General features: G+C 39.7%; 1 protein-coding gene across 3 annotated transcripts in view; it reads right to left on the reverse strand.

Moving 5' to 3' along the window:
- RBM44 (RNA binding motif protein 44) overlaps window positions 1–27,139 on the reverse strand; it is a 46,580-nt gene that overhangs the window by 15,466 nt on the left and 3,975 nt on the right. For 2 of the 3 annotated variants that reach the window (XM_040450505.1, XM_040450506.1), the window contains exons 2-13: window positions 20,075–20,162; window positions 15,770–17,382; window positions 15,424–15,482; window positions 14,100–14,276; window positions 13,405–13,588; window positions 13,288–13,310; window positions 13,071–13,155; window positions 9,920–10,034; window positions 8,811–8,939; window positions 6,294–6,373; window positions 6,119–6,189; window positions 3,909–4,155 (exon numbers count right to left, since the gene is read on the reverse strand). In XM_040450505.1, the coding sequence (XP_040306439.1) occupies window positions 3,909–4,155; window positions 6,119–6,189; window positions 6,294–6,373; window positions 8,811–8,939; window positions 9,920–10,034; window positions 13,071–13,155; window positions 13,288–13,310; window positions 13,405–13,588; window positions 14,100–14,276; window positions 15,424–15,482; window positions 15,770–17,382; window positions 20,075–20,147 (2,856 nt within the window). In that variant the 5' untranslated portion in view covers window positions 20,148–20,162. The remainder of the gene's footprint in view (window positions 1–3,908; window positions 4,156–6,118; window positions 6,190–6,293; window positions 6,374–8,810; window positions 8,940–9,919; window positions 10,035–13,070; window positions 13,156–13,287; window positions 13,311–13,404; window positions 13,589–14,099; window positions 14,277–15,423; window positions 15,483–15,769; window positions 17,383–20,074; window positions 20,163–27,139) is intronic. The other variant, XM_040450507.1, reaches the window with a different exon arrangement.

Genomic DNA, 27,139 nt, shown 5'->3' on the forward strand with positions numbered 1-27,139 from the left:
TAAACCCCTCTCTTGCACCAAGTCTACTGATCATAGTGCTGCAAAGCTTTAGCTCCAGGGGAAATAGGATCTAGCTTGCTGTTTACTTTTATTCTTTAAATTTTTTATTATTTTTTTCATTTTTTTCAAATCCTTTTAAATTTCTTATTATTTTTAAAATTTATGTACATATTTTTAGATATTTTTTTGTTTACTTTCATTTCATTTATTTAAAATTTTTGAATCTAGATTCTTTTTACAAGCAGACCTAAACACACCCAGGATCTAGTTTGTTTTTGTTTTTGTTTTTCTTTTTTTGTTTGTTTTGTTTTCCTTCTTTTCTTTCTGGACAGAATGACAAAATTAAGGAATTCACCCCAAAGTAAGAATAGGAAGTAGATCTCATGGCCAGAGATTGAATCAATACAGATATAAGTATGATGTCTGAACTAGAATTTAAAACAATGGTTATAAGGATACTGGCTGGGCTTTAAATAAAGCATGGAAGACATCAGAGAATTCCTTCCTGCAGAGATTAAAAAAAAAAAAAAAACACCTAAAATCTAGTCAGGCCAAAATTAAAAACGCCATAACTGAGATGCAAACCCAAATGCAGGCCATAAAAATGAGGATGGATGAAGCAGAGGAGCAAATCAGTTATACAGAAGATGAAATTATGTAAAATAATGAAGCTGAAAAGAAGAGGGAGAAAGCTAACAGATCACGGAGGTAATTTTAGGGAACCCAGTGACTTATTAAAAAGGAGTAATATTTGTATCATAGGAGTCCCAGAAAATAAAGAGAAAGCAAAAGGGGCAGAAAGTTTATTCAAACAAAGTAGCTAAAAACTTCCCTAATCTAGGGAAGGACACATACATCTAAATCTAAGAAGCACAGAGAACTCCCATCAAATTCAACAAAAGTCGACCATCGCCAAGGCATATCACAGTCAAATTCACAAACTATTCGGACAAGGAAAGAATCCTGAAAGCAGCAAGGTAAAAACAAAACAAAACGAAACAACACCTTAACCTACATGGGAAGATAGAGCAGGTTCACAGGAGCTCTGTCCACAGAAACTTGGCAGGCCAGAAGGGAGTGGCAGGATACATTCAACGAGCTGAATGGGAAAAATATGCAGCTAAGAATTCTTTAACCAGCAAAGCTGTCATTCAGAATAGGAGAGATAAAGAATTTCCCAGATAAATAAAAACTAAAGGAGTTAGTGACCACTAAACCAACCCTGTAAGAAATTTTAAGGGGTACTCTCTGAGTAGAGAAAAAAAGACCAAAGCAACAAAGACTAGAAAGGACCAGAGAACATCACTAGAAATACGAACTCAATGGGTTAACACAATGGCACTAAATGTGTATCTTTCAAGAATCGCTCTGAATGTAAATGGACTAAATGCTCCAATCAAGACACAGGGTATCAAAATGGCTAAAAAACCAAGATCAATCTATATGCTGCCTACCAGAGCCTCATTTTAGACCTAAAGACACCTGCAGATTGAAAGTGAGGGGATGGAGAACCATCTATCATGCTAATGGATGTCAAAAGAAAGCTGGAGTAGCCATACTTTTATCAGATGAACTAGAAGATCTAACAATTATAAATATCTATGCCCTCAATGTGAAACTCCCAAATTTATAAACCAATTAATTAACAAACATAAAGAAACTCATTGATAACAATACAAGAATAATAGGTGACTTTAACACCCACTTACAGCAATGGACAGATATTTCTAAGCAGAAAATCAACAAGGAAACAGTGCCTTTGAATGACACATTGGACTGCGTGGGATTAACATATATTCAGAACATTTCATCATAAAGCAGCAGAATATACATTACTTTCAAGTGCACATGGAACATTCTCCAGAATAGATCACATACTGGGGCAAGAATCAGCCCTCAACAAGTACAAAAAGACTGAGATCATACCATGCATATTTTCAGACCACATGCAATTAAACTTGAAGTCAACCACAAGAAAAAATTTGGAAAGCCCTCAAATACATGCAAGTTAAAGAACATCCTACTAAAGAATGAATGGGTTAACCAGGAAATTAAAGAAAAAATAAAAAATACTTGGAAGCAAGTGAAAATGAAAACACAACAATTCAAAACCTTTGGGATGCAGCAAAGGCAGTCCTAAGAGGGAAGAATATCTCAGGCCTATCTCAAGAAGCAAGAAAGGTCTCAAATACACAACCTAACCTTACACCTGAAGGAGCTAGGAGAATTGCAAATAAACCCTAGAGCCAGCAGAAGAAGGGAAATAATAAAGATTAGAGCAGAAATAAACAATGTAGAAATAAAAAAGACCCAGTAGAGCAGATCAACAAAACGAACAGCTGGTTCTTTGAAAGAATTAATAAAATTGATAAATCCCTAGCCAGACTTATCAAAAAGAAAAGAGAAAGGACCCAAATAGATAAAATTATGAATGAAAGAGGAGAGATCACAACCAACATCACAGAAATACAATTATAAGAGAATACTATGAAAAATTATATGCCAACAAACTGGACAATCTGGAAGAAATGGACAAATTCCTAGAAACTCACAAACGACCAAAACTGAAACAGGAAGAAATAGAAAACTTGAACAGACCCAAAACCAGTAAAGACATTGAATCAGTAATCAAAAATCTCCCAACAAACAAAAGTCTTGGGCCACATGGCTTCCCAGGAGAATAATTCCTATTCTTCTCAAACTGTCTCAAAAATAGAAGTGGAAGGAAAACTTCCAAACACATTCTATGATGCCAGCATTACCTTGATTCCAAAACCAGGCAAAGACACCACTAAAGAAGAGAATTACAAGCCAACATCCCTGATGAACATGGATACAAAAATTCTCAAAAAAATACCAGCTAATCGAATGGACCAGTACATTAAAAGAATTATTCACCATGACCGAGTGGGATTTATTCCTGGGCTGCAGGGTTGGTTCAATATTCGCAAATCAACTGTGATATACCACATCAATAAAGAAAAAAAGAACCATATGATCCTGTTAAAAAATGCAGAGAAAGCATTTGAAAAAATACAGCCTCTATTCTTGAAAAAAACCCTCAACAAAGTAGGGATAGATGGAACATATGTCAACATATGACCGCCATGATGAGCACCGGTTGATATAAGGAAGTGTTGAATTACTACACTGCATACCCAAAACTAATACTATACGGCATATTAACTAGGTGGAATTTAAATGAAAACCTAAAAAAAGTAAAAAAAAGCCAATAAAAATGGTCAAAACATGAACAGCATGAAATGCTATACACACAACAATATGGATCAATCTCAAAGGAGCTCAGACAAATAAGGTACATGGTATCATTTATATGACATTCTGGAAGAAGTGAGATCATAAGAAAAGGAAATGGAACATAAGACAATATTCTGGAATGATGTTCTAGAATGCCAGGCACTTTGCTGAGCAGTGGAGAGATGGGAGTGAATGAGGCGACTTCATCCCTGTTCATGTGGTGTTTTAAGACCCTGATAAGGCAGAATCGGGGGCATACATAACACAATCACTTTATTTTGTGGTTTTAACAATTTTGTGCTAAGATTAACTGTGTAAAAAGGATGATGAGAGCGTAATTAACTACTTGCACAGCAATACTGTCTGCGAAATAAGAGACAAAAAAATACTGGCAAGCACTGGTGAAGAGCCTAATTAATGGTAAAGAGAAATGAGTCTCTAGCCAGGTCTACAAAGATCTACATTCCCCCTCCACCGCCCAGAGCTACTGGACTGGCACAAAGAACAGGTTAGGCCGGGTCCAAGGTTCAGGTTAACATTCTCATTCCCACTTCAAGATCCCTGATTCTAGAGTTACTTGTTCTGCAAAGCTCCTTATTGCAGCCTGGCATATACAGAGACCATGTACGGGATCCATCAAGAAAACTAACCTGACTGTCTTGCTCAGATCCCAGCTGCCTTGGCCTCGTTCTGGGCAATCTCGAAACAGAGGAGGCTGAGCTAATTTCCTTGCTGGTGCTTCTCTCCATTCCATTTTTGTAGGAAAGAGATGATGTATATTCTCCAGGAGTTTTCACAAGACGCACATTTACTGATTTCCCATTTATTTCTATCCCATTCATTTCTTTCACGGCCATCTTCGCATCAATGCTTTTTTTAAAAGCAAGGGATGCATACCTAACACATAAAAGCAGAAAACCAGAAGGTTGTTAATGACTTTAAATTGCCTCAAACTTCACTTTGTAACTACTGGATAAGACAAATACGTATCTTTTACAAGATAGCTGCTCTTAAAAATAAAAAAAGTTACTCTACTTACTTTAGATTAGAATTAGGAAGAATATTTATTTAGAGTAACTGAATAAAACAAATTAAAGAGGGGAAATAAAAGATAGCATTTCTTATGAATTCTCTATTGATTTTATATTAAAATTTACTGTGAAACATTTGCAAAGTTGCTGACAGACCAACACAGATTAGTTGTTTTAGGACAGCTGGTTATCCATTCTAAAGAAATTAGAATTAATCTCTATACACAAACATAACCTCCAGGTAGATCAAAGGCTTAAACTGTGGAAGGCAAATTTTAAAAACATTTGGCAGAATATGTAAGAGAATGTCCTCAGGACCTTGATAGGGACAAAATCAAAGGGCCAAAAAAGAAGTCAGAAAATCCAGCCAGAATTTTAACCATCCGTCTGAAAAGGAGTCACCTTTCTGTAAGCACCAGCTCTAGGCGTGTTAACAGAAGGACATACACCAAATCTGAAAAGGAGTTGTTTTCAAAAGACAGGACTACAAATATATTTTCATAACCTCTTGTATTTTTCCTTTTGGTTGTGCCTTCTAAATTTCCACACAAAATGTGTAATACTTCAAGCAATAAAAAAAACAAAGTTTTTTTTTTAAAAAGATGCAACAAATACGAAAAAAATACTTCACATTAAGTGATACTTCAAGGATTACAAAACTAATTTAATGTAGTGAAATGTATTAACAACATACCAATAGGTCAAATTAACCAAGCACATGATCTTGAGTGACTCCATTCAAGACAAAATTCAACAACTATTTTTAATAAATTTCAACCCCCAACTACAGACAGGATATTTTCTTAATTGGTAAAGACTTTTATATCTGAAATAGAAAGCTATCATCATTAGTGATAAAACAGTTAAGGCCATTTCCATGAAATTATCACCATTACTATTTGATACTTTTGAATGGTCCTACAATCATCACAAAACAGAAAGTGGCACGATACACATTGGAAATGACTATATGCAGACGATGTAAAAAATATAAAAGCCTCAACTAAAAGGTAATTAAAAAAATAAAAGTACAATTTTCTGAGCACTATTGGATGCTAGGCTTTACTCATACTGCTTTACTTATTTAATGATAGTTTCACAGCTATGAAGGTATTATTGTTATCCTCACTTTACAGATGGGAGCCTGAGGTACAGAAAGGTTAAGTAACTTGCCCAAATTTATTCAGCAAGCTACTGATGCTCCTGGGAACAGAACCCAAACCATAAGCCGTCTAGCTAAATTAATGGCAAATCAAAAGGTACAATGAAAGATTTGATTCAGAACAGCACCAATTGACTTCAGCTCAGGTCATGATCTCATGGTTCATGAGTTCGAGACCCACAGTGGGCTCCATGTTGACAGTATGAAGCCTGCTTGGGATTTTCTCTCTCCTACTCTCTCTGCCCCTTCCTGCCCAAATAAATAAATAAACTTAAAAAAAAAAAAAAAAAAAAAAGAACAGCACCAACTGGGGCACTTGGGGGGCTCAGTCAGTTAAGCATCTGACTTCAGATCACGTCATGATCTCACGGTTTGGTTCATGAGTTTGAGCCCAGCAGCAGGCTCTCTGCAGTCAGCATGGATCCTGTTTCGGATCCTCTGTTCGTCCTCCCTCTCAAAAATAAATATAAAAAAAACCAAACGCCTCCAATTAGTGACTTTAGCTAATGTGTTTAACGTAGCTAACGTGACTCCCTCTACCAGGCTGGGAAACCTCTGTGGCAGTGGCCCTGGATTTTAGCAGGGCTGTGGCTGATGTCCACTACAGAACTTCTGGCACATGGCAGACACCCAGCAAGCGCACATTTACTGAATGTGGGAAACATACCTGTAATTAGTTGAATCATAGATTGCGATTTCAGAAACTTGGTATTTCCGGAAATGAGACCTTAAGTCAGCCTAAAAGAAAAATAAAAGTTTGTGAAAGGTAGGGAGAAAAATAATTGAAATGTGAACAATTCATGGGTTGTACAATGAAACTCAAAAAATGAGTCCCGGCATACCTCAGAGACTGAAGGGCAGAGACCACCAACATGTATCAAATAACCTTTCTCTTTTCGTAAAGGTTCAGTATTTTTCATTTCTGCTTGTAGAGAAACAATGTAGAACAGAAGATGACCGTTATTGTTGTGATATCTGAAAAGAACCCTGAAACTTTTTTTCTTATGATTACAAAGCTTAGTATGCAGTTATTACCAAATATCAGCACTAGACTGAAGACCAAGAGCCTAGAGTACAGGTTGAAGGTTTGGGGGCCTTAAACCCATCATCCTCAAAACACAGAGACTGGATCGGTTGATACTAAGCCTCTTGCAGCTCAAAAATGGGTCAATAACGTCTAATCAGATAACTGAGTACATCATAACCAAGAAAGGCGTCTTTCCCTTGCCGTTGGTGCAGAGAAGTGCTGTCTACGATGCTGGATGCACACAGGATCCTAGCTGCCCCCATGGTAACAATGGCCAGGGTTTATGTTTATTCCTTTGCTGGGGAAGCATCCCACCAACAAAACCTTCAAAATCAGAAAAATATCAGCCTGTGGCAGTGGTAACGGCACATTGAAAAAAAGGGGGGGGGGTACAAATAACTTGATTTACACAGCACTTTTTGGGAACCACAAATATTAGGATTACAGATGTATTTTTTTGTTTGATAAAATTGAGAATTCTTAGAATGCATTTTCACAGTCTCTATTTTGAAGAGAACTTGGTCTGAAATCAAGAAGGATTTACTGAACTGAGACTCTTTCAATTTACTGTCCAAACCTATAAGCTGGCACATCAGTGGTAGACAACAGATATCTGTTGAATGAATTCTTAGAGTAGCTTTAATTTGTTTGTTTCCTGGGGCGCCTGGGTGGCGCAGTCGGTTAAGCGTCCGACTTCAGCCAAGTCACGATCTCGCGGTCCGTGAGTTCGAGCCCCGCGTCGGGTTCTGGGCTGATGGCTCGGAGCCTGGAGCCTGTTTCCGATTCTGTGTCTCCCTCTCTCTCTGCCCCTCCCCCGTTCATGCTCTGTCTCCCTCTGTCCCAAAAAAATAAATAAATAAAAAACGTTGAAAAAAAATTAAAAAAAAAAAATTTGTTTCCTATTTGTATATAATAGTGGGAGAGTTTTAAGTTTGACTTTCTCACATTTCTCACTCTCTAATATACCCAGCACTGCATACGCGTCACCTCGTGTAATGCTCATGGGCACCCCGTGACCCAGCAACTAACATCATCTCCATTCTGTAGAGAAGGATGCCAAGGTCTTAGGAGTTTAGGTCACAAATCTCATTAAGTGGTGCTGCTGGGATTCAGGCAGAATTCTTCATCTCTAGGCAATAATAACTCAACCTTCTTCATTAACTTACTTCCTTTAATCTCTTGGTTTATAATGTACTGTTGTAGAGAAAATAGTGTAACTAATTATCTGTATATTTTTACACTGGGGTGAGGGAGCAAGGAGCTACAGTGAGCCAACGGAGACTCTCCTTTCACTAGTTCAATACAAACATGACCACTAAACACCTCACGGGCAGAACACTGTATGTGGCACTGGGTATGGGTAGTGAACGAAATACAGAAAAATCAGACCCCTCTGAGCTACTGTGGGAAGGCAGTCCACAGAACAAGTAAGCTATGTACACAGTGCGTGCCAAGTGATGTAGACAAAAATAACGCAAGGAAAGGAAAAAAATTAGTTGCGATACAAGTAGATGAAATAATGTCATTTATGTTAAACTGTATATGTGTATTACATATATGCATAAAGAAATGCATAAATTGATGGTAAAGTATATTAAGAGTGGCTAATGCAGGTTGGAGAACCTTCAGGTAAAATTTCCTTATATTTTATTTAAAAATATTAGTAAGCATTATTTATACAAGCCAAAAGACCCCCCTAAAAACCATTGCCATTATGTCAAATAAAAGAAAAAATCGATGAAAACATATAGGCAAAAAATAAAGGAAGGGAGCATATATCTAGAAATGACAGAATGGCAATGATCACGGACACGAGAGGAAATTACAACTGTTATAAGCAATTAAAGACTATCTAAAGATGAAAACATTCTTGAAACGAAATAAATTACGAAAGTGAGGGAAAGCAGGCAGTTTTGATCTCTCATGCCCATGTGAGAGACAGCACTGGGTGCCTGACACAAACTGGGAAGCTGGTTCTGTCCACCACATACCCCTCCTTCTAGAAAACGTCTGCTGAGGGTCAAGGGAAAAGAGCACCCTGAAAGAGCACTGGTGTTGGCCTTGAGCGGCGGGGGAGGACGCGGACCTCTACCTGCGAACCAAATCTGGGATTTAAGCTTTTAGCAGTTTTCTGAAAGAGAAATGAACAGTTTAAACGGATTTACTTTCTAGAAAAATTGACCTCCAAATGTCCAATGTCTTATTTTTCATATTGATAAAGGAAAGCCACAACAATAAAACATTAAAAGTTTAGTCCCCAGAATAACACAAAAGATGGCTACAAGATGAGCTACATAATTCCGGATTTCTTAGTAAACCGTTAACAACCAACCTTGTGTAAACTTTGGATCCCCTTTGCCCTTCTCTATTTGATTTTCTTGTATTCCTGACAAGTCAACTCCCGTCAGGTTTTCTTTAGCATCAAACCAGTCTTCACTTACTTCTCGGTAATTTTTGCAGCCTGAGAAATTAATCAGAAGTAGCTATGAATTATGTATGATGTTAAACTCTCTGAGAAATTATCTAACAAGCTTCTTAGAATGAATCAGCATGATGACAATTATTAGTTTTAGGTAAAAATAAGTATCAGCAAAGTATAAACCAAGCATAAAGATTCTTTGAGAAGGGTTTTTCAGTAGCCCCTGAATAAAAAGTACTATTCTGAGTGATCTGCTTCCCAGTATTTATTTGTTTATTCATTACTTTTTTATTTCAGAGAAAGCGAGACTGCATGAGCAGGGGAGAGATGGAGAAAGAGAATCTTAAGCAGGCTCCAAGCTCACCATGGAGCCCCACGTGGGGCTCGATCCCACGACCCTAGTATTATGACCTAAGCCAAAATCAAGAGTCAGATATTCAACTGACTGAGCCACCCAGGCACCCTTTAAAAAAAAATTTTTTTTTTTTTTTAAATTTTAGACAGGGAAAAAGAGAAAGCTTGAGTGGGGGAGACGGGCCACTTTTCCTTTAATTAACACTGATTCCCAGTTTATTGAAGGCCTTACTTTTCTGATCTTTAAATGAAATTAAATTTTTATACACAGAATAATAGCAAACATTTAAAAAAGGGATTAAACAGCACTGCAGCTCTATTTCATTAAAAACTGAATTAATGATCTTTTTGGAATGATTATAATCTTTTTCCATAGAGGGCAAAACTAAAAACAAAGTACGACTTATATAGATGCAAATTGGACAGAAGAAAGGCTTTTCAGATTGGAGAACATGAAGCAGAAGATTAAGCCTGTATGATTATTTGGCGTTAAATAACCTTACAGATGTTAAGTAGACGTAACAAGAATGTAGTTCACTTTCATAATCAGACTGATGACATTCAGTAAATTAAAAATATTTATTTTGATTTAATGAATGGGCACTAGGAATATTTTAAACTTTATTGAGTTTTCTGGCAATGACACGGGACTACGCCTTTACACTGACCTTTTTCATCAAGTTTCAGCTGACTAAAGTCTACATCTATGTCACCATTTTTTAAGCCATCTTCCTTGGGTAAAGTATCCTGTTTAGGAGAACTATCGTCAGATAGTAAGCACATCTGAGGATTAAAATAATGAAAACAACAATAAATAAGGACCGACAGTTACTGGACACTATTCTGCAGTAGGCAGTCACCATGGGCATTGGTTGCTCCACACGATGACGAAGGCAGCAAGAGCTCAACCATTTCCTTTGGCTGAGCACATGCAAGTAAAGCAATCTGTTGCTTTACGTTAGCCACACGTAACCAGAATAAGGATGTGAAGTCAGTCTGTGTATGGCGACTAACACCATCAATGGTCAGCAAAGTGTGGCATACATACAACACTAGAAGTACTCGAGAGGCTTTTCAGAAGTATGCTAGTATTTTTCACATTAACAATTAACAGTAATATATTTAATGTGTGCTGAAATATACCTTTTATTTATAAAAAGCAGTATTTCTTTACCACGTGTAACAGCTACTCTTTACACATTATTTTATTTTATTTTTCAGTATAAGAAATTTATCGTCAAATTGGTCTCCATACAACACCCAGTGCTCATCCCAACAGGTGCCCTCCTCGATACCCATCGCCCACCCCCCATCAACCCTCAGTTTGTTCTCAGTTTTTAAGAGTCTCTTATGCTTTGGCTCTCTCCCACTCTAACCTCTTTTTTTTTTTTTTCCCTTCCCCTCCCCCATGGGTTTCTCTTAAGTTTCTCACGATCCACATAAGAGTGAAACCATATGGTATCTGTCTTTCTCTGTATGGCTTATTTCACTTAGCATCACACTCTCCAGTTCCATCCACGTTGCTACAAAGGGCCATATTTTATTCTTTCTCATTGCCACGCAGTACTCCATTGTGTATATAAACCACAATTTCTTTACCCATTCATCAGTTGATGGACATTTAGGCTCTTTCCATAATTTGGCTATTGTTGAGAGTGCTGCTATAAACATTGGGGTACAAGTGCCCCTATGCATCAGTAGTCCTGTATCCCTTGGGTAAATTCCTAGCAGTACTACTGCTGGGTCATAGGGTAGGTCTATGTTTAATTTTTTGAGGAACCTCCACACTGTTTTCCAGAGTAGCTAAACCAGATTGCATTCCCACCAACGGTGCAAGAGGGTTCCTGTTTCTTCACATCCTCTCCAGCATCTACAGTCTCCTGATTTGTTCATTTTGGCCACTGTGACTGGCGTTTACACATTATTTTAAAAGGAGACTCGTTTAAAGAAAAATACAAAGCAAACAACATTATAGGTAATACACAGCTATGGAAAATTGTGAAGATAGTACATGAGTAGCTGAAATTTAGAAACACTATCCTACACTATACTGGTTTTCACATATAACCTGTCAATTTAATTTCATCCCAACCTATTATAATAGATACTGTCTTAAAGCCCAAACTAAGATTATAAAAATTGTTATATCTGCACCTTGTATTTTTATTTATTTTTTCTAATATATTTTTTTATTAAATATAATTTACTGTCAAACTGGTTTCCATACAACACTCAGGGCTCATCCCAACAGGTGCCCTCTTACCTGCCCATCACCCACTCTCCCCTCTCCTCCACCCCCCAATCAACCCTCCGTTTGTTCTCAGTTTTTAAGAGTCTCTTATGGTTTGCCTCCTTCCCTCTCTGTAACTTTTTTTTCCCCCCTTACCCTCCCCCATGGTCTTCTGTTAAGTTTCTCAGGATCCATGTGAGTGAACACATATGGTCTCTGTCTTTCTCTGCCTGACTTATTTCACTTAGCACACTACCGTCCAGTTCCAGCCGTACTGCTGCAAATGGCCAGGTTTCATTCTTTCTCACTGCCAAGTAGTATTCCGTGGCATGTATAAACCACCTCTTCTTTAGCCATTCGTCAGTTGGTGGACATTTGGGCTCTTTCCATAATCTGGCTATTGCTGAAAGTGCTGCTCTAAACGTTGGGGTACAAGTGCCCTTATGCATCAGCACTCCTGGATCCCTTGGGTACATTCCTAGCAGTGCTATTGCTGGGTCATAGGGTAGATGGAGTTTTAATTTTTTGAGGAACCTTCATGCTGTTTTCCAGAGCGGCTGCACCCATTCTACATTCCCACCAACTGCATGTTGTATTTTTAAAGACAATACTGTTGTCCCCAAATAAGCAGGTTATATCACTGTTCCCACTACAGTGATGAAAAAAAAAATCCTCCAGAACATTATATATTACTAAATTAACATGTTTTAACAAACTATGTGAGAAATGTGAGGATGTAAAAATCTGGCTGTAGATCTGTTAAGTTTGTGGATAAATGAGACTCTTTTAAACAAGCAGACAATGGAACACATCATTTGCTAAAGTAATTTGCTTTTAGTCATGTGTTAATACAGAAGTATATAACTCAATATTAAGTATTTTACTTTTGGCCTCGAAATGCATCTTTTTATTTAAGACTACTCAAATAATATAACCTCAGGGGTAAGAGCAAAAGCAGAAAACAGAAATAAACTTTAGCTTTTCTACGCCACTGCCTCATTTGACGATGGACCATAACCTGTGTTTCTGTATCACTTCACAATTTGCAGAGTGCTCTCGCACAGACTGCCATCTGACAGACAATTCCTTAGGGGAACAAAAGAGATGGAGAAAACCTACGGAAGGCATTTAGAAACTATTTTTATCATTTCAATCATGAAGGAATTAAACCTCTGCCTGGTCTAAAATGAAGGAGGTATTACTTTACCTCCTGAGACACGGGCAACAATTTTTTAGTTTTAACCACCCTGGGTCACACTATGATGGTGGCCACACGGCCTGGTCTGCCCGATGCGGTTCAGGTTTACACCTACTGTCACAGTGAGTCATTAATGTCACTGCCTTCCACCCTCAGAAGTCTCCTGGTTTGACGCTAAGTTATATATGGTCACCCCACTGAACATACGCTACTGACATCGGTCTGATCAGGACATGAAGTTCCTTCTAACCAGTTACGTCCCTCAAATGGTAGTACACAAAGTGAGCTGAGTGAAAAGAAAGACGTGAGAGCTTCCGAACATTGCAGTTTTCTTTGCTTAAGCCATAAAATTAAAGATTTCCCCCGATCAACTACTTTTTAAAAATCTCACTTGAGACGGAGTCTGTTTTAGGCGTGAAGGGACGTCAACATCACATGTATTTTGATTATCTAGTTCAGAATCTGCTCCTGAAAAGCTAAACAGAGAAACACTTCGTTAAGGAATCTGTCAATGTTCTGAAAAAGAACCAACAGAAAACGGAAAGGTAACCGAATTAAGCAGTTTTTAAGATCTAATGAATTCTACATTGGATGAAACCATAACTTACACGTGTGATTCCTCTTTCATTAGCTGGAAAGAGAGCAAAGGGAAGAACAATCTCTTAGTTTAAGATGTATTCTGTGTAAATGAAGTAAAATCTGAATTCTAAAACATACAAACATACCGTGAGAGCCAGAGTAGAAAAGGTCGATAGTAACTTCGATTCCACAGACAGCGGGGGCAGCTCCTCCAGCGGCCCGCCCTTGTGTATTCTGTCCTTCAAGCTCTCGTACCTAACCTTCAAGTCTCCCCAAACAGACAGTAGTGCCGATCCTAATTGCTTCTTAGCACAATTACTCCATAGGTTCCTGTTCAGAAGTTCAATTTACAAAACCACTTAGGCATAGGTCATCCACTGAACACTACTGCATTATGTTACACCCCGAGTTCAAACTCCACCAGATCTATACAGATTTTTTTTCTTCGAAATGGTTAGTAAAAGAAAAGGAACCAAAGAAGATGTTTTTCTAGGGGCGGCACAGCAACCCTCCACACACAGGCTAGAGAGGATGTGGCAGAATGTCACGCAAAACCCTCCAACTGACTTCAGCCATACTTGGGACTTTATGAAACAACAGCAACAACAAGCCGTCAGCTCTATCTTTTGGCCGGACGCCTCCTCCCAACATACGCCGCTGCCTCTCCGCGAAGTCGCAACGTATTCCTTTTGGAAGCCCACTACCCCCAGGCCAGCCCACAGAACCGGATGCGACCTCCCCCTCATTCTGCCTTTCGAAAAGAGAAACTAAGGATGCTTTCTGGTGTACATCGAAAGCTTGTGGTAAATTTCCAAGGTACAGATCTACAATGAACAATCACCTGCTGAACCCCTCCCTGTGTTCCGTGACAAGCTTGTAAATGTCACTGCAGTGGCGCTGACACATCTGGTAGTGAAGGTGCAGGAGGTGCAGCTCTGCCCTCGCGGCTCTTCGCCTCGCGTCCTCACAGCACCGGGAGGCCAAACCCCTCCCCGCCTCTTCACAAGGCGGAGATTCCCTGGAAAATAAAAGACTGGGTTAGCTCAGATTCCACACATCTTTCTCTGGTAAGACGCGCCTCTGGAACATTTTAACATTTCTTCCCTTTTCCTGCCAGGCTTCAATCAATTTCTACTATGGACGGAAAGGCCACACGAACACAGCATAGCTTCAGAAGACAAGGATGTCAAGTCGAAGCTAAACATACTCTTTCCAGAAGTCAGAGAAGTAAAAAATTTTCCGATGTACGCTTTCTTTTACCGAAAAAGGATTCCAAAGTAAAGTATCAATTTTATTCATCCATAATCAGAAGATTTTCAACCTAAATCAAGCCTCGACCCACATTTTTTAAAGTTGCGAGCATTCTGGATGGAAACGGTTCTTAAATGTGTTCTTTCATACAGATGTGATTTACGTGTTTATTAATTAAGGGTGATTTTCATAAGCAAATATTTTACTGTAAATAGATCAAAAAGCCTCAACTCACTATTATTTTTCGAACGTTAATAGTTCTTGGTTAATAATTCTTCCCTTGCTACTGGCTGTCACTTCCTGCCGTTCTCAACACCTCTGCCATGGGAAAGGAGCGCTTCCATTTAATTTTCGAGGACTGGATACCAGATTAAACTCATTAGGAGAACGAAGAACGAAGGAAGGAAAAAGTAAATGACCTCAGAGCATGACAACTAGCTTGGCTTCTGAGAGACCTCCCCTTTCCCCTCCAAACCCGCAACGCGGTTCTCCACGGATGCAGAATAAATTACACAATGAATTAAAATCAAGATTAAAATACTCCAGTGAAAGTAGCTATTTACTTCTTCCAATGTGTGAAGTTTTTCATCGGTGCTATTTTGTTTTGGTCTATAGGGGTAGAAAATGAAAGAAAATGGAGTACTTAAATTCATGCAGATTTGGGTAGAATCAATAGAATAAGACGCCGTGAGTTTCTGAAGGAATTACTGAGACTGAATCTTAGTAAGTGAAAAGCTTTAACATTATACGTTATCCTAATATTTACTTGTTCGAAAGCAAATGGCTGAAGCAGATGATCTCTTAAGGTCTTTTTTAGCTATTATTCTATACGGTTAAATACCTTACAAAAAAGCAAATTATTCTTCTGATTCTCTTCCCCACGTATATCTGTTAAGTTTATACATCTGACTTACCTTTCAGGATGTTTCTTTAAGTCTGTGATAGCAGATGTTTTTCTTAATTCCAGGGAATCCTGGAAAACATGTTTTAAAACTAAATTAGAAAGATATGACAAACAACCTACGTCGTATCTGGAGTTCCCAACTGGTAAAACGTAAAATCCAATTTCTAACTGACTTTGCATCGATAGCTGCCGCCAAAGACGGCTAGAGTTTGGTAGCAATCTGTTCACCGTTTCCCTTCATCCGGCATTTTCTCACAAAAGCCTCAGGAACCCCCATCGTAATTTGCTCAATTATAACATACACTGCCTTCATATAAGATCAAATAAAATTTTCTTATGAGTTACATTGGCTTTACCTTGTTTAGGAGATTTCCATTAGGCTCTGAACTGTCAACTGAGAGAGAGTTCCCCAGTAGTCCTCTGCTCATCGTCACTGGTGTGTCTTCATGATCTCGGCTGTGTGGCCCATCTGTATTACAGGCCACACTTCTGTGTCTCTCACCCTGCCACTCCCCAGGCCGCCTTTTGTTCATCATGGTTATGTCTGTATTGCTTGACGTAGATACCACAGAAGGTCTCGCACTCGTTGCCCTGCTGGTTGTGAAACAAGCCCTAAAGTCAGCGCAAACGTCCACCGTCTGATGAACCGTGACTCTGTCACTTGCCGCATCCATCACCAACTCAGGACGTGTTCCTTCTATGCTGGGAAAACACGAGTTATTTGTGGTGCTGTCATCAGCAGCTTTTAGAGAGATCTCATCCACTGCTTCATGATCTCTGGCTGTAATCCTCGGGGTAGTAACGGAAACATCTAAGGCTGGGTTGGGGGTATTTTGTAGGCTTCTATAATGTGAATATCCACAGGGAGAAATTACTGAATCATCAACAGCAGAGGTCCAGGAAGTCTGACAATCTTGACCGGGTTGGAGTAACACCTGTAAAGCTCTGTCTTCTTGTAACGTGCTAGGATTTCCAAGGTGGTGCGACTTTTGGTTCTCAACGATGTCATTCCCACAAAAATCTTTACTTTCAATTATTTGACATTTCATTTTGCCAGTATAGGTTGTAGCTTTTAGTGCTTTCTGAGGGTTCAAGAAACTACTCTTAGATCGAGATTCCCAATTTTCAAGGGGACTGCTCCCTAGTACAATTTCATCAAATACCGTGTGGTACATTAAACTAGTCTCTTGTTCCTTACACATGTCATGCTTTGGTTCGTGATAGTCTCTTAACACAACAGAAATCTGAAACTTGGAGCCACGGGGTGCATCTTCTTGTTCATAAACATCAACTGAATCTACAAAGATGCTAGAATCACTTGCCAACTCGACACGATTACCGTCTAGATGGCTAGCACACTCAGCTTCATAACCCGAATTTCTTAACCCAACAACCTCCAGATCAGGTGTGTTTAATGTTTTCGTTTGGTCAAAAGATACATGGGCACTTATGTGTTCTTGCTCCTCTGCACTATGATACTCCTGCTGGGAGTCCTCGTCGATCTCATGCTTCTGCTCATCTTCGGCAGTTTCTTTATAATCGTCATCTGAAATCTTGCAGGTTCTTTCCAAGCCAATAATCTTAATACCTTGATGCTCCAAAATATCAAAACACACCCCTTCTGTGTTCTGCATTTCAGAATCCAATTCTGAAGTTAAGCGAATGAGACTTTCATTCTTTCGTTCTGACTCGGAAAAATGTATGGAGTATGTTTCATTCAAGAAAGCACAGTCGGCACTGTCTTCGAACTCACTGGACTGTGAGTGAGTGCGCTCTCTGCTGGCGTCCAGGCTCCCAGGACAAGATGGCTCCAGGAGGTCCACTGTGTCAGTACTGCTCAGTTCCGTGTCATCAGCTCTTTGATCTGGTGCCAAGGAATCCCGGTCATCATCAAGAAAAGCCGATCTGGCTTCATTACAACCATTGGAAGAGAAGAACACATTTGCTTTCTTAGGATTAGAAGGTTCATCTGATTAATAAAAAAAAAAAGAAGAAAATGTTGGCAGCAGTAGCATTACAAACTCTTCACACTAGAAGTGACCTCAGACACGATCTGATCAAAGCTCTTCTCAATGTAGGGGTTCTTTTTACATTGCCCATGACAAATATCCCTTATGGTTGCTGCTATGGACTGAGTCTTGTCCCCCTCAAAACTTGAATGCTGAAGCCTTGACTCCCAGTGTGACGATAACTGGAGATGGGCCTTTGGGAGGTAATTGGGGCTACATGAGGTCATGAGGATGGGGTCCCCAGGATGGGAGACACACCAGAAAGCTCACTCTCGCCACCGTGTGAGGACACGGCAAGAAGGAGGCCATCCACAAGCCAGGAAGAGAGACCCTGCCAGAACCCGACTAGGCTGGCACCCTGATTTTGACTTCTACCCTCCAGAACTGCAGAAAGATAAATGTGTGTTGTTCAAGCCACCCGGTCTGTGGTATCTTGTTATGGTAGCTCCAGCTGACTAATAGCCAAGATTCTTCTAGAACTCTTTCAATGGCAAGGTGTTTACTATTTATAAGGCAGCCACTCTGTAATCTTTGGGTGGCTCCTAATGACAGCCTCAGGCATTTTAAAAACAAAGGAAACAAGACACAGGCACCGCACCCAAACACTCATGGCTTCCATAGGGTCACAGATAGGAAACGTACATAGGAATGTGACAGGCTGCAGAGTGCTGGCACAGTTGTATTAATGAGCAGGCAAATGCTTGAGAAGAAAGGAGAAGCAACCTTCAGAGAAAACTTAACATTTAAAAAGTGCTTCGAAACAAAATAGTTATTTTAGGCAAATCACTTTTGAAACAAAATAGACAGTTATTTTAGGCAAATCAAACCGCATGGTACAAAGTTAGCTACATGACAGAACACAGCATTTTCGGGAAACTGTAAGCCACTCTGTTTGGAGTCAAACAGCTCCATGGAAATGACAGCAGCTATGAGCAGAAGGGGGCCTTTCAGGATGTGCTCAGGAGTTTGGCTCTTCTTCTAAGGCAACAGACAACTCTTGAAAGCTTCTTAAAAGGGAATGGAGGTTTGGACACCCCTGGCAACAGTAAGAACGGAGGCTTGAAGGGGGGACGGAGGCACACAGACCAAGTGTACAAGTGGGACCGAGAAGTGCCACAGCTGGCAAGGCCTGGAGGTCCACTGGGAACGGCAGATGACGGAGAGGTAATGGCTTTGAAAATTTTGTTGACTGGGGCGCCGGGGGTGGGGGACGGTGCTCAGTTAGCGTCCGACTTCGGCTCAGGACATGATCTCAGGGCTCCTGAGGTGGAGCCCCCCCCACGCCCCATCGGGCTCTGTGCTGACAGCTCAGAGTCTGGAGCCTATTTCAGATTCTCTGTCTACCTGTCTCTCTGCCCCTCCTGGACTCGCATCTGTCTCTCTCTCTCTCTCTCTCTCTCAAAAATAAACATTAAAAAGAATTAAAAAAAATTTTGTTGACTAAGAACATAATCGGAACTATGTTTTTTATCAAGATCCAGTACACACATACATACGTATGTGCATAAGTGAAACAAAAAGTTTATAAAACAGTAACTACTCTATGCCTGATGTATTTTGCTATTTTCTGGTCTATTTCATGTATTTCAAAAAAGCTCGTCACAATCAGCTCAACTGATTTCCTGACTGCCCACCGGGTACCCCCTGCTTGAACATCATTCTGAGATAAGGCTAAGGTTTACCACGTGGTATTACAGTTGCATGGAAAAACGTGGGGCTAGAGGGACAGGCACTTTGTGAAGAAGAGCAGGGCAAGAGCAAGGTGGGAGGGAGGAGACAACGAGGTCAGTTCCAAGCAAGCAGAGTTGAAGGTGAGGGATAAAACAGCCAGATGTGAATGTCTAGCGAACTATCATAAACACGGGGCTGGAACCCAGGCCAGCAGGGTGAGCGTCACTGTCACATTCTATGTTTTCCTGCAGGATCTGTATAGGACTTCGTTCTGCATTCTGGATACTAATCCTTTGTTTTTTAGAGTTATAATATGAGCGACTTTTTCCGAGGTTACTGCTTATCTTTGAATTTTCTATAAAATCTTGTCACACGGTGGTTTTTAAGATAGTTAAATGGATGGGTCTCTTCTTCTCTGACTTCTGGGTTTTGTCTCGCTGGCTTTCTCTACCACACGATTGCAAAAATATTCTCCTATATTTTATCTGAATTCTGTGTTCTGTGTGTGTGTGCGTCTGTGTTGAAACCACATATATTCGTAAGTACATAAAGCTCAGTCGCCCTGCTTCTTATGCTCTTGTTTCTTGTCTTCTCACGTACCATTACCACAGAAAAAGAAACTCCAGGTCTGTGTGAAGACAACATCTGCCACTTGGGCGGCGAGGTCGACCTGCCCGCCTCCCACTCATCCCCCTGCAGGCTACTTCCCGCCAGGAGTTCCTGAAGGCCTGGTCGGACAGAAACCCTCTCTCCTGGCTCACCTTTTCTTCCCCCGCCCTCTTCCCTTTACCTGAGAGCCCCTGTGTGGGCTGCCCACATTCCCCAGAAGTCACCTGGGTTTGCCAAATTAAAACCGTGCCGCATCCCACCGCCTCGCCACAAAGAAGGCTTAAAGCCATAGCACGCCGGAGAACTATCTAGCTCGATTACGTTCGGTCCCTCTCTCCACCCGCAATAAAGCCAGCTGGCCTGGCCCCTCACCTTTCCGGACGTTTCCTCCATTACTGCGGTAGGCTTTACCAGGAGCTATCTGCTTCGCTGCGGCAGCCTGCATCTCCCAAGGATTTGCCTCTAGAAGAGGTGTAAACATTGAACAGACTCGGCATTATATTTAAAAACGCTATCAGAAAATCAAGAATTTGACAAAATGGCAATTATACAGTCAAAGATTCAAAAAGAAGAGGGCTGATAAAACTGGTAGGACATTTGAATAACTTTCATAAAAACGTGAGTTGACAGCTACAGAATAGATTCTACTATTTAAAGAGACATGACACATTCTTTTAAAATTTCCAAGAAACATTAAAGATTAAAGGCAAACAATGCATTAGGCCACCCAAAAGTTTTCCTCCAAAAAAATGAGTACTAAAGGCTACACTATGGCCCACTGATGTCAAACCTGGATCAAAAAGGTTTCAAAAATGTTACAAATTGTAGATCTATTAAAACCCAATTAAATGGTATATCCATAGAATGGAACATCTTTCAGCAACAAAAGGAGCAAACCGAGGCAAGCAATCTCCTGGAGTAACCTCAAAAGCACGCCGAATGAAAGAAGTTGCCAAATGAAAGAAGTTGGACAAAGATTACACACTCACGATTCCATTTAAGTGAAGCGTATAGAAAAAGCAATTTATAGACACAGGAAGCAGATTAATGGTTGCGTGGGGCAGGGGATGGGAAGAGGAGTTAACTGTAAATGGGTATAAGGGACCTTATTGGAGGGATTAAAATGTTCTAAAGCTGATTTATGGTGTGATGACTGCACCACTTGACAGAGTTTTTAAAACTGTACTTTTGAAATGAGTAAAACAGACCTCAAAAAAGCTGTTTTTAAAAGGCACTGACAGGGGCGTCTGGGTGGCTCAGTTGGTTAAGTGTCTGATTCTTGATTTCGCCTCAAGTCATGATCTCATGGTTCGCGAGATCGAGCCCCGCGTCAGGCTCTGTGCTGACAGCGCGGAGCCTGCTCGGGATTCTCTCTCTCCCTCTCTCTCTGCCCCCTCCCCCACTCGCACACATGTGCTCTCTCTCCTGTCACAATAAACATTAAAAAAAGAAAAGTCACTGACAAGGACTCTTTGAATCCAGCTGCCGCATGAGGAAGTCCAAGTTAGTCACTTAACAGGAAGATCAAGGCCCCCCAGTAGCTACATGAATGACCCCAGAAGAGACCAGCAGAAGAAATGTCCAGCCGACACACAAAATCATCTTGGGACTTCTGGCCCCTAGTTATCTTCACTGTCTATACCCTTAGAAAGCTAAGGTATCTTCCACAGAATTCTGGTGACCAGGTATTACAAAGGTTCCTGGGAAGTTTGAAGAAAAAACCTGATTTCGTTCTAATTCTCCATGAACTATTTCAATTGGTGATCCTGGACAAATCATCGAGGTTCACTTGTCCCGTGCTACAATGAGAAGACATTATGGTTGAGCTTTGAACAACACAGGGGTTAGGAGCACCGAGCCCTATGTGTAACTCTGACTCCCCCCGAACTTAACAAAAGCCCACCACTGACTGGAAGCCTTGCCAATAATCCGAACAATTGATGAACACATATTTTGTATGTTACATGTACTAAATACTGTATTCTTACCACCAATTAAGCTACAGAAGAAAAAGTTATTATGAATTTCATAAGGAAAATACACATACAGTAGAGTACCATGTAGAAAAACTCTGCATATAATATAAACGGTCCCATGCAGTTCAAACACATGTTGTTCAGGGGTCAGCTGTATAAAGCAGAAGGGCTCACTCCATGGAGACAGGCGATCTAGCTTTGAATCCTGACTTAGCTACTTACTAAGCAGTACAAACTTCAACAAGTGAAAACAAATTGGTGACAATGAGAGCACAGACTTTCTAAATACATGGGACCTGGCCAAAGTTATAACTCAAAGAACCCACAGCTTTAGATGCTCGTTATTAAGTCAAACTTAACGAACTATGATCATAAGCAGTCAACTCCAGCCTCGGTCCATATAGCAGGCAATTCTTGAGCTCAGGATCCTGAGTTCAAGCCCCACGATGGGTATGGAGCCTACTTTAAAAAAAAAAAAAAAAAAAAAAAGTATAGAAAAGATCTAAAGTACTTAAATCAAAAAAGAATTAGTTAAGACAAAAGCAGACGTGACCGATTTAAAAAGAGTAAAAAATAATAACTAAAACCAAAAGCTATTCTTTGAAAAAATAAATAAATACCTGACAAATCTGAGAAAGGACTAAGTCACAATGAGAAAAGGAGCATTTTAATAAGAGATTTTAAAAAAAATTTTGGGGGCACCTGGGTGGTTCAGTCAGGTCAGTGTCAGACTCTTGGTTTCAGCTCAGGTTATGGTTTCATGGTTTGTGAGTTTGAGCCCCACATTGGGCTCCACACTGACAGTACGGAGCCTGCTTGGGATTCTCTGTCTCGTCCTCTCTGCCCCTCCCCTGCTCATTCTCTCTCAAATACATAAACTAAAAAAAAAAAAGTTATTTTAAAAACTGAGATTGGTGGGGCTCGGGTGGCTCAGTCAGTTAGGTGTCCGACTTTGGCTCAGGCCATGATCTTGCAGTTGGTGGGTTTGAGCCCCGCGTCGGGCACGGTGCCGACAGCTCGGAGCCTGGAGCCTGCTTCGGATTCTGCGTTTCCCTCTCTCTCTGCCCCTCCCCCGCTTGCACTCTTGCTCTCTCTCTGTCTCTCTCTCTCAAAAATAAGCAAACTTTTAAAAAGTTAAAAAAAAACAGATTGCTATACACATCTCTGATGGATAAATGAAAATTTAACCAAAATAGGTAATTTTCTAGGAAAATAATTAAAAAACTTAACAGAAAAAGCTGAACAGAAAACCAGTCAGAAAAAAATTTAAAAGGCCATCAAAGATTCATCCTATATCAATTCCTATCAAGCCTACTAAATTCTTAAAAAAAATTTTTTTTAATGTTTATTTATTTTTGAGAGAGACAGAGCACAAGCGGGTTAGGGGCAGAGAGGGAGACACAGAAGTAGGCTCCACACTGAGCCCAATGTGGGGCTTGAACTCATGACCCCGAGATCAAGACCTGAGCTGAGATTAAGAGTCGGACACTCAACTGACTGAGCTACTCAGATTCCCCAAAGCCTACTAAATTCTTATTTCATCTGTATAAGCAGGAAAATTCTAGGTCAAGTGAACAAAATTCTCACCTGAGCCATAAAAATAGAGTCCTGACCCCTTAATCAATTCCCAGGCTTGTGCCAGTTTACAGACCCAGAAAACCTTGAATGAAGGGGAATCTGGGTCCTCCTGAGGAAGGACCCCAAAAATACACTAACAAAAATTAAAACCGTTAATCTTTCTCCTAGCCTTTCCCAAAGGGACTTACAGCCTTTTGCTAGGCTAACTGTATACTGGAAAAAAGGAAATAATCAGACCTTTCAGGGACTACTGGTTCTGCACTGACACTGATTTTAGGAGACCCAAAATGTCACTGTGGCCCGGCCCTCCAACCAGAGTAGGGACTTACGGAGATCAGATGATCAGTGCAATTTTAGCTTGGGTCCATTTTGTAGTGGGTGCACCGGGTCCCTGAACCCATCCTGTGGCTATTTGCCCAGTTTCAGAAAGCACAGTTGGCAAAGACATACTTAACAGATGGCAGAACCCTCACATTGGTTCCCTGACCTATTGAGTAAGGGCTATTACACGGTGGGAGAAGCCAAGTGGAAGGCATCAGAACTGCCTCTACCTAGGAAAAGAAATGGTAAATCAAAGCAATATCACATCCAAAGGGACTGCAGAGATGAGTGTCACCACCAAGGACTCTAGGATTCCCAGATCCCCACTCAATTCTCATATTTGGCAGAAGACACATACATCTTGGAGATGCCAGTGCGTTTATCATACGCTTAACTAGGTGGTGACTCCAACGGCAAGGGCTCAACCAAATGTGGTTTCATTGCCTGAGCAAGCTAGCACACCTTGCAGTACCTGGTTCGAAGCCACTGACCTGGCAAATGTGTTCCAGGTAGGAAGCCAGGCTACCACAGGGTTCAGGCTGTATGTTTTCTTTCCTTAAGAAGTCGCAGTCCCGCACTGCCTGGAAACAGCTGTTTCATACCCGTGGCCTAGTTTTCAAGTTGTTTTATGGCAACATGATAAATCTAGTCTGTTACTACATCATGGCCAGAATCTTCCACACGCTTGAGAGTACATTTTCTGACTACAGTACAACTAAGAATAATTAAAAGGATAATAATTTCTCAAGTATTTAGAAATTAAACAAAACACTTGTAAATAATTCATGGGCAAAAAAAACCCCATATCACAATGGAAATTAGAAAATATTTTAAACTAAATGATGAAAATACAACATATCAAAAGTTGTACTGCTTAGAGGGAAATGTATAGCTTTAAGAGCTTATAACAGAAAAGAAAAAAGGTTTAAAATCAATTATCATTTAAAAATATTTATTTATCTTGAGAGAGGAAGAGAGAAAGAGAGCAGGGCAGGGGCAGAGAGAGAGGGAGAGACAGAATCCCCAACAGGCTTGCATCAGCACAGAGCCTGACACAGGGCTCGATTTCACAAACTATGAGATCATGACCTGAGTCAAAACCAAGAGTCAGATTCTTAACCAACTGAGCCACCTAGGCACCCCTAACATCAGTTATCTGTCTTAAGAAACTAGAAAAATTAGAACAAATTAAACCCACACAAAACATTTAAGAGCAAACGCAAATTGCCAATATCATACATGATAAAGGGGACATTATAGAACCTTCAGACATTAAAACAATGGTAAATGCAATGAACAACATTATCTGATAAATTCTACAATTCAGACACATTTCCTTGAAAACTACAACCTTCCAAAACATATATAAGAAGAAATAAACAATGTGAATAGTCCCATCTCTCTCTCTTTAATATTTACTTTTGAGAGAGAGAGAGAGAGAGAGAGCGAGAGAGCGCAGGTGGGGGAGGGAAAGAAAGAGACAGGGAGACACAGAATCCAAAGCAGGCTCTGAGGTGTCAGCACAGAGCTCGACGCGGGACTCAAACTCACAAACCATGAGATCATGACCTGAGCCGAAGTAGGGCGCTTAACCGACTGAGCTACCCACACACAGCCCCCCTTTTTAAATTAATGAAGAGTCTTATATCTCTTAAGAAAATTAAGCATGTAATTAAAAATTTTCCCTCAAAGAAAACTCCAGATGCAGATGGTTTCATTGATGAATTCTACTCATCTACTAAGGTAGAAATAAAGGCAGAAGTCAACTTTGGTAACCAAAGTCCTTTAGAAAAGCGAGGAAGAGGGAAGTCTTCCCAATATGTTTTACAGATCTAGCATAACCTTGTTACCAAACTCTGAGGAACCTGCAAGAAAAAAATAAAAATACCAACAGCACATAGAGTCACATATCCTAAAATAACTTTTTGCAAAACAAATCCAGCAACATATAAAGGCAGTCAGTCACTGACCAAAGTTAGGGAATAAAGTAGAAAAATCACATGGTTCTCTCGGTAGATGCAGAAAAAGAATTTGATTAAACATTTGTTAAAACTCAGAACCTATTCATGGTAAAAGCTCTCAGCAAACCAAAAACAATAAGGAATTTCCTCAGTCTAATAATGGGTATCTACAGAAAACCTGAAAGAATAAAAAACCATATAGACAACATGCTTGATGGTGAAAAATCGAGTAATTTCTACCAAAAACAAAACATTTGTTCTCTTACCACTTATTTCATGTACTAGAGATATTAGCCATGTAATAATATTAGCCATGTAATAAATAAAAGGCATACAGACTGGAGAGGAAAAAAAAGGTTAAACTACTTTATTCACAAACCACATGATAATGCACAGACAAAAGCCAAAAAAATATAGAAAGAAACTACTACAACTAATAAGTGAATTTAGCAAGGTTGAAAAATAAAAGGCCAGGTGCATTTCTATATTCTAGCAATAAAGATTTGGAAAATGAAAATTTTAAGAGTATCATTTACAAAAGCATCAAAAAACATGAAAAACTTACTGGTTAAATGTAATGAAAGATGTGTAAGACTTTTATGTTGAAACCTAAAAATACTACCGAGAGAAATTAAGGCAGAACTAAATAAAAGGAAAGATATACCATGTTCATGGATCAAGAAACTCAGTACTGTTAAGATCTGTTCTCTACAAATTGAACTACACACTGAACACAATTTCAATCAAAACTGCAGAAGAATTTTTTGGGGGTAGAAGTTGACAAGTTGATTAAAAACTTATATGGAAATGCAACAAACCTATAATAGCCAAAACAATTTAGAAGAAAGTTAAATGACATGTATCTCAAGACTTACTATGAAGCTACAGTATTTGCAATGTAGTATGTTAAACTAATAGATTATGAGAGTCCAGAAAGAGAGCCACTTGAGTTTTGAGAAAGGCACTAATTCAATTCAATGTGGAAAGGAAGGTCTGATGCATATTCAGTAAATGGTGCCGACACAACCAGATTTTTGAAGGGGAGAAGAAAAATACCTGGACCCCTCCTTTACATCATATATGGTAACAGAAGTGAGGTGGATCATATTTCTGAACGTAAAAATCAAACCTGTAAATTTTCTCAAGGAAATATAGGAGAATACATTCATGACTTTGGGGTAGGCAAAGATTTCTTAGAATATTCTTAGAATACAAAAGGTATTAACTAAAAAGGTGTTAATTTGAACTTCCATAAAATTTCAAAACTGCTGCTCATCAAAAGACACCACTAAAAAAGTGACAGGACAAGACAAAGACTGGGAGAAAATATTTACAATTTACATATCCAACAGAGGACTGTTACCCAGATTATGTAAAGAATACACACAAATCGAATTTTAAAAAAAGCCTCACTTGGACATTACTTCACACACATAACATAAGGCATACGGAATGTTCTTAAATGTATGAGAAAGTGCTCAACATCATTAGTCATCAGGGAAGTGCAAATTTAAACCACTCACATACCATTTCACACTCATAGAATGGCAAAAAAGAAAAAAAAAGAACAGATTAACACCAAATATTGGTGAGGGTGCAGG

Source organism: Herpailurus yagouaroundi, unplaced genomic scaffold (genome assembly GCF_014898765.1).
Source record: "Herpailurus yagouaroundi ecotype Mexico unplaced genomic scaffold, PumYag 202, whole genome shotgun sequence".
Classification (NCBI taxonomy): Eukaryota; Metazoa; Chordata; class Mammalia; order Carnivora; family Felidae; genus Herpailurus; species Herpailurus yagouaroundi.